General features: G+C 35.0%; 1 protein-coding gene across 5 annotated transcripts in view; it reads right to left on the bottom strand.

The window, feature by feature from the left end:
* The window catches only part of LOC135134978 (irregular chiasm C-roughest protein-like), a 198,854-nt gene that overhangs the window by 21,839 nt on the left and 161,145 nt on the right, over window positions 1–15,870 (bottom strand). For all 5 annotated transcript variants that reach the window (XM_064063905.1, XM_064063907.1, XM_064063909.1 and 2 more), the window contains one exon: window positions 976–1,261. In XM_064063905.1, the coding sequence (XP_063919975.1) occupies window positions 976–1,240 (265 nt within the window). In that variant the 5' untranslated portion in view covers window positions 1,241–1,261. The remainder of the gene's footprint in view (window positions 1–975; window positions 1,262–15,870) is intronic.

The following is a 15,870-nucleotide window of genomic DNA, read 5'->3' as shown; positions in this document are numbered from 1 at the left end:
CAAGAGATTCATTCAGAAAGAATCTCTTGTTTTACTTTTGAAATTTTTTGTCGTCATTCTAACCGAAGGATGACAAAAAATATATATATGTAACTGGAAAAAATAAATGGAGACGTTGCAAAATGATTGTTGGGTATTATAAATGTCTGTATAAACAGTTGTACGTTTCTGGCTCAATCAAGTAACACGCCAATGGATTTAAACCGAGTTTTAACAAATGAAAAGGCATGCATTAAATTAATCATTGTATCACAACCTTGTCGTCAGTGAACTGTGTCTATCATATTTGATCTTAATAATCAAACCAATTTAAACAAAGCGGTCAATTATATTACAGTAACTACAATTTTATTACATTGGAATGCAGGAGATTGCAAAATAATTCTAAAATATTTGCAATTTTTTGGCATTTTTGATTAATATACTGGAAACTAATACTGTAGCGAAACAGAATTGACAGAGAGATTTGCCAGCAAATTGAAAAGATCTGATTAATTCTTTAAGCAAATAAAATTTATCCAACACGAAAATTCACAATTAAAGACACAAAACAATCTCTTCTCAAGGGGAGTACATGTTATGGGTTTAGTGTCCTACGTGTTTAATTGTAACGTACACGCTCCTAATAAACATGTTGACATAAAAATGTTAACTGATCTTGAAATAAATATTGACAATAACCCCGGTATCTTTTGCATCTAAATAAATATAAACTCTGACAATATTCCAACACGCTAAATGTCAATTGCAGCTGTCGATTAAATCACTACATTACCAAAGAGTCGGTAAAGCTAAGTTAAGATCTCGGTGATGATTTCGTGCGGCGAATAGGCCCGTTTTCTTTAAAAATGCATTCGATTTAGGCCCGTCCAGGATTAAAATAGATTACAGTGCGTTATGAGGGTGATTGATCGCCCAAAATGACTCTCGTTAACGTCAAAGCTTAAATTGGTGGGAAATTTATGTGGTGCTCACCTTCTTCATCGCTGCCAATCATGGAGTACCTCTCGAATCCACTGAGATTCCTGTGCGTGCCGAGCCCGAAATCGTCCTTGGTCCACTGCAGGATCCCGGTCTTGTCGATAACCCTGCAGGGCAGCGTCACCCGCGACCCGACGACGGCCGTTTGATCTTGGGGCTCCATCGCGAACTTTTGTTCGCGGATCTGCCCAGCCGCATTCACCAGACACAGACCGGCTATCCGCAGGAGAAGCAGCAGGAACTTGTGTGATGATGCCATCTTGATTGTCTTATTTTATCTCTGGAATGAAGGAAGGAGCCATTAACTTTGGAATTCTTTGAATCGTATTGTTGTTCTTACAATAGGTGGGAACTAAATGGGGAAAACATTATTTAATTCAGGTAGTGATTTAAGTTTTTGTCTTCGGGACTTTCATTACGCTGTTCCAGACAAAAAGAAATTTATTTCGGGCGGCAAATGAAACGCGGCTCTAATCGGAAACGTTTCCATTATGCTATTTTTGGACGAGTGTAGGGGAGACACGCTAAACAAAATGCTTGAGTAACTCACGACAATTTTCGAAACACGTAACCCTCAACTTAGCAATCTTATGAGATACACAAAAATCAATTTTTTTTTTGATAAAAATTTAAAAACACTTGTATAGTAAAAGTTACATTGTGTTTGGTTACATCTCACTCGAGATCAAATCTAATATAAGTAAATTCTTTTATTTGTGGTAACAATTTTGTCGTATTGAATAAGATTCTATACCCGTCAAGACATATTGGAAGCTTCGCCGCATGATCTGCCAGTTCAATTGGAGTGTGCAACAACTGCATCCTATAAGAATGGAAATTCTCCCAGCTAATGGTGGCTTTGAAGCTCCGTGAGGAATCCCCCGACACACAAGCTTCCATTGTCGCATTTAAGCTGTACATATTGCACGGTGCTAATTAAAATCGGTGAGCTTTCAAGGATCCCCTCGCCACGATCTAATCTTCTTAATCTTAGATCGGCTTTAAGGTGGCGGAAATAGACGCGTGTAGGGACGGAAACGGATATGCTAACGTCGCAACTAGACGCTGCAGGAACTCTATCTCGTGTAAACAAACGCTAAAAGCGTGCACGTGTCACTAATTGCCCAGATTACCGCTAATTGCCATGCGACAGTTTGTTGTTTTGTTAAACAGCGTCTACACAATATTCGCCAGTACCAACATTTTATCGTATAAATTAGATTTAAATAGATATTAAACGTCCTAAGACCTTAAATGGCTTTATAATTAAAGTCGGAGAGCTGAAAGAGCCAGGTCGTTCTGCAGCGTGACGTGTCATCAAGCTCGAAAAAAATTCGACGGGTAATTTGGTGTAATTAGTTGTGACTGTACAAATTCTGCCTGGGGAGTTGACGTGGTAAAAAGTCACTAGCCGGGAGGAACGGCAGAAATTAGCATAAAGGATCTAATATTCGGTCTAATTTAAGCGAGATAGTAATTACGACGGTCTATAATAAGTTGTTGCCCAACTTTTTTTTTAGTTTAAAGTAACTGTCAGCGATGTAAAAAAGTACTGACAGCTTGTACAACATAAATATGATGATTTATTGAGGACCACAGACCTATAGACCTTTTGAATCTATTACTTTTTGTGGAGAGTACAAAGGTTTAACAAAATTTTTAATTCCTGAATCATTCTTTTAAATAATGTAATTTGACTTAGCCATTAAAACAATTAAAATGATTACATAATATTTTAATATCGAGACTTTTAAACAAATTTTAATTAAAAATAAATCGAATTAATGATGGCGCGCAGGAAACAGCACCAAAAAACGTTAATAAACAGATAGAACAAAAAAAAAAGGATTTCAAATTTATGCAATGAGTTAATACGTTATAAATGTTTAAAATTCAGACTATTAGGTACAAAATCCACACAGGACTCAACTATTGTATCAGTGAATAGTGGCGACATCATCATCAGATTTTAGCCCGAGCTTACACAGAATCAGGAATTTTAAGATGCCCATTTCATAGTTAATTATCATGAAAACTCACACACAGAATAAACGCTTTTTCAAATGTTTTGCACCTAAAATTGGAAAGCCTGTTTATACTTCCTATATAAAAATTAAAAAATTTAGAACAACTGAGAAACGCTAATTACTGATAATTTGATGGAGCAAGGTTCCATTAATATTTCGACCATTGTTGAAATCCAAGAAGTCGAAACTTTTTTCTAGATTTCATAACCCCTAGAGTATGAACAAATGGAGCTCTAATTTCCGTGTCTGTCTGTCTGTCTGTCTGTCTGTCGTCTGCCTGTCTGTCATGTGTGTCGATTTTATTAGACCGATAACTGACCAATTGTTGTCAAATTTTATATACAGAGTACTCAAGAAATGGCGCAAACTCTACGCCACGTTGTTGGTTAAAGACTGTCTATTCAGTAGAGAAACAATAATTTAAAAAATCCCTGGGCCCGAATTCAGAAGACGCCATATTTTAAATCACAACTCTGTGTTCATTATTCAAAATAATTTTAGAGCTATGTGGACTTTATCCATCGATTTTTCATTTTATGATGTCACAAAAGAGTTAAAAATTCATCAAAATAAATGTGACAACAGTGGCTAATTTTTCAAAATTTTTACTCGATCTATCTATATTGATAATTTTTAATGATTTTTCTCCAACTGAGACTTGTGAGCTTAATAATGCACCATTGAGTTGGTGAGCTATTTTTTAGGAATATTCCGTCCTTGATAGAACACTAAGCAAATTTCGTTTAATCATCCCCACCCAACAATTTGATGACGTCACCGCAACATTTTGCTTAGTAAATGCCATCGAAATTTTATAAAGCAACAGACTCCTGTACTTTTGGATTATGAATCCATGATGCGTTTTTATATTAGGTATAAAACTACACTCTGACTGATATTACCTATATTTTTTAACTTATAGGAGAAGCTGGATTCGCAGTACTGCCCGTCAAGAACTTCTGATTAAATAACCTTGGACCATTATTTTTATTTTTAAAAAATAATAATGTTGTAATTAGTATTATAAAGTGGATATTGAAATAAATATAAAAAAGTTGCTGATTTAAAACATAACATAATTCGCGATCTATATCGAGTTTTTTTTTTAGGAATAATTACGGATTTAAATCATTCTTCTTTTTTATTTTCTTTTAAATTTTTTGAAAATATTTTCTTTTAATTTATTACTTTCCGAGCGTGAGCTTTTGTTTTCTCGACGTTTCATGACTCCTAGACCAGAAAAAAAGAAAAAATAGATCTCCTGTTTTTGTCTGTCTATCGTCTTTCGTCAGTGTCGATTTTATTAAAAAGATAATTCCCAAAATTGTTACTGACTGATTTGTTATCAAGTTTTATTTGTACTTTTGGGATACTGTGTAGATGGTAAAATAATAATTGATAACCAACATTTGTTAAATGCTATGTAAATTTGGCAAAATAACGTAGTTCTATACTTGTGGTTTATGAGTCCACCTGTAGTTATTTAACTTAAAAAATAAAAATAAAAAAATAAAATTGGTAAAATAAAAAAAAAACAGTTACCGATAACAAAAACAAACAACACATATTTATAGCAACATAAATGAAAATATGTAATTTCTCTTATTGTTGCAGAAATACGATTCAACCGTAACACCGGGTCGCCTAGTTCTGGTGAATGTGTGTTAAAAAACGTGGAAAATAAAAATTAAAGTAACTTCATAAAATATACATCGTTATCAAAAACACAATAAATGTAATTAATTAAAACTCGTAACTTTTGATTTTTCCTGACTATTTCACAACTACTGGATTGATTACCAAATTTTGAAGGCAGCCGAATATTTCTTGGTTTGCGCTTAAGTCTTATTTTTATTCAGGTTTATGTGGGGAGATATCATTATTATATTTTGTTAAAAAATGCAATAATTATTTCAGCAAATTTAAGTTTCAATATATTCTCAAAAAATCAAATGCTTAAATTCAGCTGTGTGTATAAATATTACTAGGTTGTACAATACGTCAAGATACATAATTCTTTTTGAAGCAGTAAATTGACCTTACTACATTCGTGTCGTATTAGTTGGAAAGAAAGAGATGGGTTTTCATTTCTATTATAATAAATGACAAAGGAAATTACATAATGGTCCTTTTTGAGAACAATATCCTGTTAATTAATTAGATATTCAAGGAATTATGGTCCAGCTACAGTTACATCTGTCACAGACCCGTAGCACATCAAATGTGGAATCCAATTTAAGAATGTACCGTTCCTTGAACGTTTGATTTTGCTAATTAATTGAAAATGGGTCCGCTGTGAGAATTCTTCCTTTTTTTTTTAAGAAGAAACCAAGGAGCCAGTTTTTGCTGCCGACCGGGAAATCTACTCGAAATAATTGCGCGTAAAATTTGGAGCGTCCAGCTTTCGCCTCAAGTCAGCTAATCACACTTATTTAATGGAGTTATTTCATTTGAATTATTAGAAAATAAGCGTTGTTCTTACAGGCGGTAGTTAATCATAGTTTTTTCTCCCTTCCAAATTGACACCAAATAATGAAACTTGATGAATCTGTGGAAGAGATTAGACTTTTATGGTGTGTGATCAAAATCCTAATAACAACCTTGGCTTTTAATAGTCGCCTAAAAACGCCGACCATGGATAATTCTCTTAATTCAGTTTTTGACCAGCCACACATCCAGTTCTCTCTCTGGTGCAGCCAGTGTCGGCGAGCCCCCGGTTTGTCAAAATCAATGTCTCGAAGTTCGATTCAACCAGTTCGAATCGCTTCAATTATGCAGCGGAGCGTTAAAGAATTTATTGAGGCTTGTTTTTACAAATCATTTTTCTTCTTTACCTTATCCATGACCGTTACGATTCCGATTCCGTTTCAGTTTTATAAACTTATTGAAATGTCTTCGGATTGGGAAAGAAAGTCGAAATTAAGCCAATTGCGTCTGTCTGAGCGGCACGTGACGTTATTAAGAAATAAATTGACAATTGTCATTGATGGATAGGTAATTGGAGCGGGCTCGTTTTGTCGCGAATTCCGAAAGAAGCTCCAATAAAACCAAAGTAGCGTTTTGGTAATAAATGCGGTTGTGTATTTGTTACACAATGAAAAATTTGCATATCCAACACAATTCACAAATTCAATAATGCCCTGATACCGGAAGGGAACTTGCTGATTCAATTAAAATGGATACACGACATCAGATTTTCACCGAAATGTATTTTTCCAGGGAGAGGACGCGGAAAGAGTCGGAATTAACAAATTCCCAAATTTGTTTACGATGGGAACCGAATTACGGCCACGACTTCTGGCTAATCTCATTTTAATTATTACAACTAAAATAACGTGTAATTTGGTTTAACTAAAATGGAGAATTTGGATTAATCGTTACATTTGTGGCATACGATTAAATTATTCACCGTAATAAATCATCCGGTGGTCGATAAATTTGTGGGGAGTTTGGACAACTTTTGAACTTGTGCAAACTAATTTATAATTAGCGCAGCTGCTGATAAAAGTGCATTTTATATGAGCTTTGGCATTAAGGATTAAGTCATTAGCGGGATTTACCGCGAGAAGTACGAGTTCGTATATTTTAAACGAGATGCAAATGTAGTGCAAGCCAGAATAAATAAGGCTTGAGATGCAAAGAGACTAAAAAGTATTACTTTCTGCGAGATAACATTATTACAGTTTTTTTACCACGATATGCCAACATCGGTGTTATTTTATGGCTTGAGGTTTCAACGACGCTCCAAAAATACAAAAATACAACTTTTAAGCGACCATGACGAGATTTAGTCCGGAAATAATCAGATGCAATGGGCACCAATTTCATAGAAGGACGTAACCGCATAGATACTTATTAACAAAGGTACAAAACCCTGTCTTTTAATTAAACTAGTTATATAGGTCACAATAAATACTCAACTGTGCACTACTGACACTTATTAGTTACTTTAGAGATAAACACGAACATCAGAAATATAGAAACTGGAAGATCTGATACTGTTAACACTGAAGGAAATTATAACAAGACGGAGAAAATTAACAGGTTCTACAGATTCCCTATTACTATTAAAGCACTAACGTTTTGCCTTTTATTAAAAATCGATTTTTCAATATTTTACACTATTATGCAGGTGTTCTAACATCCTCTTTTCTGAAGACTACCATATACTGTTGAAAACATTATTTAGCATAATCTAATGCAACTATCTTCAAGTATACAGGGTGTTTAAAGATTATACACATCTATCTTTTCATTCGTCGGATTATCAAAATCAAATAAGTTACCAAAAAAAAACTGCTGACCTAACCTGACCTGATCTTGAATATTAAGATGGTCAATTTTCAATCCAAATTGTGACACGCTGTATATTTTAAAAATTCTTCAATTAATTAATTTAAACAACCTAAGAAATGTAGAAATAATTTCAAATTTGTAAGTTAAAAGGGTCTTCATTTCAACGCGATTTTTAAATATTAATCTTTAATATTTTGTATATGATTCTATGGTGTAAAATTCTTCTCTTCATAGTTATATAATTACAACGCTAATTACCAAACTATTGCTGCTATTTATAGTTGCCCTCCCTAGCTTCCACTTTCAAAAGAAAGATCAAAACACCTCCGGCCTCAAATTCCTCAACAAAAAGTTACCTTAATTACACACCCGATACTCATCTTTTCAAAATAATTAATATCTCATTAGCACTTACACTGCTGCAGGCCCCATTCAACAGGAAATGCGCCTCCACCATTCAGTAACTAAGAACTCCAGTGGGAGTTTAACTACTGTTTTTATTTACTTTCATTCCCGTTAATTAGGAAGACGACGCGGAGGCGTTGTCGAGACGTCTCCCGATAAACTTATCAAAAGTGATCCGAGCCGGGGGGCGGTAGGTGGCTGCTATTCAACGGAATCAGCTACATATCCGTGGCGCAAAAGAAACATTGCGTCATCAACCACTGGAATCTTTAATTACGCGAAAATTCCACACCAATACTGTACAGTCAGCTGTGACTAATTAATCAGTTGTACAATTGAATTCCGCTTGTCTATTTAACAAACAGGAGAACATTCCTGCGGTGCCTAATCGAGATCTGTCCTCGCCATGATGAAATATTGTTCCAGGAGCGATCCCAGGTGAAGCGCCCGTAATAATGGAAGTCATTTATTAGGAATTGTTTACACTGTGAGGGAGAGGGGTGACACTACACCCAGGGCCGTGTCTAGGGGTAGCCGAGTCTGCATTGCAGACAGACCAGCCCTAGATCCCGTTTACGATAGATATCTGCTTCGTAGAAAGAAAAAGGGTTGCAGACAAAATTAGCCCCACATGAACACGAATAATTTAATTTTTTTTTAATTTCTCAGATATACTCAGGATTTTTTTTTTGCTGCTCTGTAACAAGAAAGGTATAAAATTGAGTATTTAAGGATGGGGCCCTTTTCTGGGCCCGGTACTGGCCCGCAATTCTTGGTCTACGTTAAGGGAGCTTCACCGTTTGAGTAATGTCCGACTCACCTGTCAGTTCATGAAGAATGAGTCGTTTGTTACGGAATATTAATCGATCATTGAATTTCCTCCCTTCTGCGTCACTAGATAAGTTTATTTTAGAATACTTCCGCTATCATGAAACAAACCCCCTTTATAAGAGTGTTTTCATAGTAAACATTTCATGACGTTTAACTGGATAAAAGTAAATTTCTAAATGAAACATAAACACGTGCCTGGATCCTTCCGCTCTTTCATTAAATTCGCTACTGTACCTTCGGTGCGGTTTATTCATTAAAAACTATGCAGTTGTTTTGTTAACAGACCCTTTCACTACCTGCTAAGCGCTCAACGTGAGATTTACAACGCAACAACAATATTATTCCACGATGTATCGTATAATCGTTTTTTGATGAATAATATATGAGCTCAAGTTGCCCAACATTTCTTTAGTTAATTAGAATTACACATTCTCACCTCATTTTCATACTGCCTAGAGTATGAAAAAGTAGGTCCACCGTTTCCGTCCGTCTATGGTTTGTTGGTGATTTTATTAGACAAATGATCTCCGAAACTACGAATTCGTACAGAAGCAAAGCTCGCCGCAGCCGAACAAAAATCATTCCACGTCTTTAAACCGACCCAGGGACAGAATCCAGAACCTGAGCTTTTTATCTGTCTCTTGGCCATTTTGTCTCAGTTTTGGTTTTAGCCGCTTCTTAAACTTGTCCTTCATTATCTCCCCTCGACACCCTTAATTTCTTGTAGCATCTGCGACGACTGTTGGGCAGGTCGTTATTTAATTCAATTTGTATCCAGCCGCGGCTTGTTTCCCATTGACACTGTTCTCAATTATTCCGTTTATAGTTGCAAGAAGTGGTGGGTATTCCAAACAAGCAGAGCTTTTAACGGATCATGAGGTTGCGACTGCATAATAACAAAACGTGGCCCAGATGGAAATTAGCAGTTTATGTTACACATAAGCCAATCTGCAGTTTCCTCCAGACATGCGGGAAACTGGTTTTTGTGTTTGAAACTTCGATACTTCAGTCGATGCTGAAAATGTGGTAAATAAGGTATTTGCATGCAAATCATTTCATAAAAATTCGATTTTTTTTTCGGAATGATTGTTGAAATAATAGGCTTGTGTGAGCATCAGAGGTTTACTGGGCTAAAACGAATTTTAGGAGAGCAATGTGGATTTTTTGATGCAAAATTATTCAAATTGCGTTTTTTTTGTACGTCAATTACGGAACAAAAATGACGTTGTTATCGATTCGGCCCACTGGAAAATGTTCTCTGCAAAATCAATTTACCGGTGCGGAGGGCGGTGCTCAGTAATGAAATTATTTAATCGCTCAAAGTCAAAAATAGTTTAGTTTTTTAAGTGTTTTTAATTCTATCAATTATTATTATGCATAACACTTTTACCGAAAGACATATTTAAAGTCACCTAAACTCAAAAATTACGAAAACATTCTCTATTACGTAAAAATGCTTTGCTGATGAGAAAAAAATATATCCAAGTCGATGCGGGGGCTGATTTTTGAAATATCCGAGTTCAAAGCTACATTCTTGGAAAATCTTAAAATTTGCCACTCTAGACAACCTTGAATGAAGAGAATTTTTTGGTATTTTTTGGACGACTTTCAGAAAAATCAAAATTATTCAAATAACTCTCAATTATTGAAAAAAACAGTTTTTCATAAAGTACGTGAAAAATTGTCAAAACATTCAGAGAGGTATATGTTGAAGAAATTAATTGAAAAACTAAGTTTGCTAATGGTTCCAAACGAAGATTAATTCCAGAAACTGAAAATCCCAAATTATTGATTATACATAAATAACACTTTTCCTGAAGGACATATTTAGCGTCCGTTCGGTGAAACGAAACTTAAAAATTACGAAAAACTTCTCTATTATGTAAAAATGCCATGTCGATGAGAAAAAAATACATCCAAGTCATTACGAGGGCCAAATTTGAAATATTTGAGTTCAAAGTCAAATTCTTGAAACATCTGAAAATTTGTCATATATCACTTTTACAGTCGGAATTGTCGAATTGATACTTTAGACAATGTAGAAATTGACTGAAGAGTATTTTTAGGTATTTTTTGGACGACTTTCAGAAAAATAAAAATTTCAAATAATCATTTTTGAAAAAAAAAACAGCTTAACGTTTTCTCTACCTTTTATGATCTCTAGACTCCCTAGAGTATAAAGAAATAAGTCTCCCGTTTCCGTCTGTCTGTCTGTCTACCTGTCTGCCGATTGTTGTCAAATTTTGCATTTAAATATATACATTAGGAATATCATGTAGATGGTAAAACGCTAACCAAAATTTGTTTAATCATCCCCACCAATAATGTGATGACGTCACTTCAAAATTGTACATAGTAAATGGGTTTTAAATTGTATAAAATAACATAGTGCTACACATGGCGTTTATAACTCCGTGTTGAGTTTTTACCCGAAAGGTCCAAATAAACAACATTTTACAATTTAATTTTGAAGCTGCAAAATCTACTGCTTTGAAATCTTCCAGATGTTAGTTATGATAAGCGTAATAAATTTTTAATCAAAATATATTTGCTTATATCCTCCAAAAAATTGATAACATCAACTCAAAATTTTGCCCAATAAAACCCATCAAAAATATGTCCAAAAGATGATGAGTCTATACTTGTGATTTATCATTAAATTCTACCCAAAATGTGCAAAATATAATGAGTTTTTACTTGCGATTTATCATTGAATTCATATTTTTTAGATTTGCTTTAAGAGGTGGCTCGAAAAATTAATTAATGAGTCAATTTATTTTATTCATTAAATCAGGAACCCCTCACTCTATTTTCCCAGAAAATTTTGGGAATACAATACTGTTATTTTTCAATTTCCATTTTAAACTAAATAAAATAAGACAGTGAAATAGACAAAGGAGGTGGGCGGGGCTAAATTTAGCTTTTTTCTAGCAAGCAGTAGCCCCGCCTGCCCACCCTTTCTTCGTTCCAGTGACTGCTCTTAATTTTGTTCAGTCCTATCTTAGCAAGTTTTAGCCCCACCCACCCACTCTTTTTTTTTCTTAGAGGATGTGTCATTTACCAAAATCAATCTCATCTTAACAAGTACTAGTAACGCCCACCCGCCCTCTATTTTCTTAGAGGGTATGTCGTTTGCCACAATCAGTCTTATCTTAGCAAATACTAGCCCCACCCACACACGGTCTTTTCATTCAAACAATTTCATCTCTCTTCAATTGAGATCCACCTTTCATTCGGACTAGATAAAATAAATCACTGAAATGGAGGCAGGGTGGGTGGGCGGGGTGAATTATATGTTCGTTCAATCAGTTTCATCTTAGCAAGTACTACACTGCACCAGTCCAAGTTGATATATGTGTCCTCGCAAAAATGTTGATGACATCATCACAAAATTGTGTAAAGAAAAAACTCAACTCGAAAATGCTGGATATGTTTCGTTATAATTCAGAAGCGAGGGAAGTCCTGTCGAAACAACTTTCGACCAATTTTTTTTCTATGACAGCTAGAAATTAATATAAAGAGGATATTAGCAGCCTCTAAAATGCTTTGAAACTCTTTCATAAATAACACCCCAGGAATTGCTAAGATATTTTTAAGAATTTTTGAAAAATATATCCGCATATTTTAAAAAAAAGATATTAGGGGTTCAAACATTCATCAAAACTCTTTCAAAACTAAAACAACTCCTCGAGATGTTCTCAAATTCCGACAATCGTTTCACATTCTTAAAAAAAAAGATATAAGACATTCCCAAAGTTCTTTTATACTGTTTCTAAATAAAACGCAAGGTCCCCAAGATCTTTTCAAATTCTTTCAAGACAAAACATGAGAAACTCCGAATATTTGTCATAGTCTTAAAAAGACACTAGGCGCCCCTAGCAATGTTTCAAATACCAAGGATACCGAAGTACTTTCAAATTTTAAAAGCAAAACACAAAACAATGTAAAAATTCTTTGAAACTTTTTCAAAAACACTCGGGACCTCTGAGGTTTTTTCAAATGCTTTCAAATGTAAAACACCAAGTTTCAAGTGTTTCAAGCGAGTCTTCCTAAAAAAAGAAATTGATGACGTCAGGACAAATATATCAATTTCGATGAGATAGCGCAATGGTAGTAACAAGAGCCCTACATTGCCAGAATTTGGGGATACTGAAGTAAGCCACTTTTGACTGAATCAATGAAATAAACTGTTTCATAAAATTAAAATCATAAAATTGGATTCAATATTTTGCACATTTTAGATAGAACTTATCCGGAAAAATTTTGAGAGATTAGAGAAATCAGTGGACAGACGACAGACGCCAGACAGACTGAAACAGGAGACCTACTTTTTCATACTGTAGGGATTATAAACATGGAATTAGTTATTCGTTAAATAGACCCAATTACAACACTTCTTTAACATCCATTCGAGAAAAAAAAGGACTATCAAAGATTCAAGTCTCACAAGGGGTATAAGAATGTTAAATAAACCAAAGTAGACCTATTCATGGTACCGTAGAATAACATGTTAAAAGTTCTGTCCCCCTTTTCCCATCCCTGTACGAACGTCTTGTTTTCCCCTTCGATTACCGGCATCCTCCTCCTCGACCTGTTCTCGCAAATTACTTATCGCAATCGATCCCGTACGGACTCATTGGGTTAACTAATCCATCCTAACCTCAAATATCATTACGTATACGCCACTATAATTACGTCAAATTAACTTAAGTGCGCCAGTGGGCTTCGTCAGCGCCACCAATGCAACCCATGAATAATTCCGCTAAATTTTAGATGAAATATGAGCCCAAATAATTAGAGTGGTGCTGACAAGGCCATTAAAAATCCCACGGCCGTTACAATATCAAATTTTTGACCGAACCCTTGAATGGAGTAATTTTAATTAAAACGTAACTGCCGTCCCGGCAAAGTGAAATAATTTGTAATCGACGTTATTACGAATTACGGAGCAGTAGGTATATATATTAGAGAGGGTCAAGATACGGACATGCCTCATGCATTTCCAATTGCAATAGTTTATAGAAAACCGTGAATCGTAGCCAACGAGCAAGAGACAGTAATCGAACTGTCTAGAACGGCCTGAATTAAAGATGGCCCGATAGAGCTATTCTCGTGCAGAATCCTAAACAGTATTGATTTGCAAAAGTAGCCTTACCAGCTCGGATTACCTGCCAAGCATACCCCATTGTTGACACAGGGCGAAATTGTTTGCAGGCCGCAGGATCGGAAGCCGTGAGCTTAAAGTATGAGCTGCGGAGTGGAGTGCGAAAGATCAAATTATTGGTAATAGAAGAGAATCATTTATCGTTACACTTACTAATACCGCCACCAAAATACCGGTTTTGGGGTAAAATTAGTGTTTACTCTCCTGCAATAATAACACTGTTCTTCCAACAACTCGCTATAAATTTGCAAAGGTAATTTAAAAAAACGTTGTTGGAAGGTCTAAAATTTGTAGTAGCTTTATAATGAGCTCTTCAAACAAATGCATTTACACACGGTGACAGATATTGCAGCGTCGCCCAACAAAGTGTTTTGCTAGTAAGGGTCACAGTCGCTTAACAACGGTGGCGTTAATGTCCGAGCTGTCGCGTGTCGGTATTCTCTCGCTGAATTTATTCTAAAATGGGTGCATAAGTACAAAGTTTAAATTGAACAGATATTGTTATTACTAATTATCGGCTCTATTGATTACACAAACTAAGCAACTTGTAGAGAAACTCCTTTAGGGCAATAATTGCATGTTTGTCCACTGTTGGTTGCAATCTGTTGTTTTTGATTTTCCGCACGTGTTTACAACATACATAATCATAATCGGTTTATTATTACATTGTTAGCTTCTATCAACTACCTTTACGGTTTTGTTAACTGTTAGGTTAATATAGGTGAGAAATAAAAGCATGGCTATTTTGAGGGACGTTTGGTTTAATGATTTTTGGCATTTCACAGGAGGTACAATACGATATGCAGGTTTCCCGTTTTGCTCTAATTTCTGGTAATTTATAGACAATCCAACTGTTCCCACCTCTGTGATTACACAGTAGACGTTAAAATATTTAGAAGCAAAGTGATTTCAGGGTTACAGAATAGTAAACTGTCTCCAAGTTGATGACGATAGTTTAAAACATTAATGTATGAATTAATTTACTTTGTCTGGAGTCTCAAACCACAACGTTTTCTTATATTGAACAAATCAAATTAATTTATTAAATTTGTCATCCATATTTCTACATTTATAAATACTTGTTACCTACAACATACCAAATTTTGTTGTAATTCTTATATTTTTTGAACGGGACTAATAATGTGCAAGGTGGGAATGAATCTAGCATGTTCTGTCCTCATGACTAAACAAATACACGGACACTTTTTGAAAAAATTGCATTTTTTAAAGTAATTTTCGATAATACAAAGTGAACAGTTTTTTTAGAACAGCATCTTTTGTAGGTACTGGAGTATTTATATTCATTTTTAAATTCTAAAAATTAAAATTGAGTATGGCGTACTTCTGATTTATAGTTTTCGAAATATTGTTAATACAGTTATTATAAAATTTAAAATAAAGATACCCAGTAAATTAAAAAAAAAATCTTTAAAAACCATGTATGAACTCTTTATTAATTAGTCAATGTTCCGCCACTGGTCTAATTCTAGTTGTCAGATGATGATGACCAGAGCGCGAACATCAACATTTGTACTGTAAACATCAAGGCCGGGAATTTACGTTGACGATTATTGTTCCGAAAATTTGCCTTAAAGCTTAGCTCCACCCTTGCAACAGATGTACAAGTATGGGAAAACAGAAGATCGCCTACAAACTACCCAATGATTCGATAAATGAAATAATACGCCTTCAGATAAACTCTCAGGTGGATCGTTCATGAAAAAGTGCGGAGTATATTTTTTAGAAATACCTGCCATCGTCAGATTTAATACTAACTTTTTGGGTCAGGTCATGTTAGGTTAGGTCAGGTTAGGTTAGGTCACAAAAAGTCACGTCACGTCACGTCACGTCACGTCAAGTTACAACCAATTTAAATAGATCTCGATGAATTCTTTATTTTATATACTCCGTGGTCTGTTGATTCAAAAGCTTTTGACAGATTAAAAAAACAGCACCACTCCTTTTTGTCACTCTCCATGTTCTTCTCTAAGAGAGAGGGGTATTAAGAATACTTCTTTCTTAACCCTTCTCTCTTTGCCTCCCACTCTTAACTAGTCTTGTTTGTCCTTCTCACTTAAGCTTTCTTTCTTAACTCTCCTCTCGTTGGCCCTCTCTCTTAACTTCTCTGTTTTAAACTTGTCCCTTTGCTGCTTTTTCTTTGCTCTT

Source organism: Zophobas morio, unplaced genomic scaffold (assembly GCF_036711695.1).
Source record: "Zophobas morio isolate AGI-343-1 ecotype UQ-CSIRO unplaced genomic scaffold, CSIRO_AGI_Zmor_V1 ptg000024l, whole genome shotgun sequence".
NCBI lineage: Eukaryota > Metazoa > Arthropoda > Insecta > Coleoptera > Tenebrionidae > Zophobas > Zophobas morio.
The sequence above is the reverse complement of the archived record's forward strand: the minus strand, read 5'-3'. Positions and strand labels throughout refer to the sequence as shown.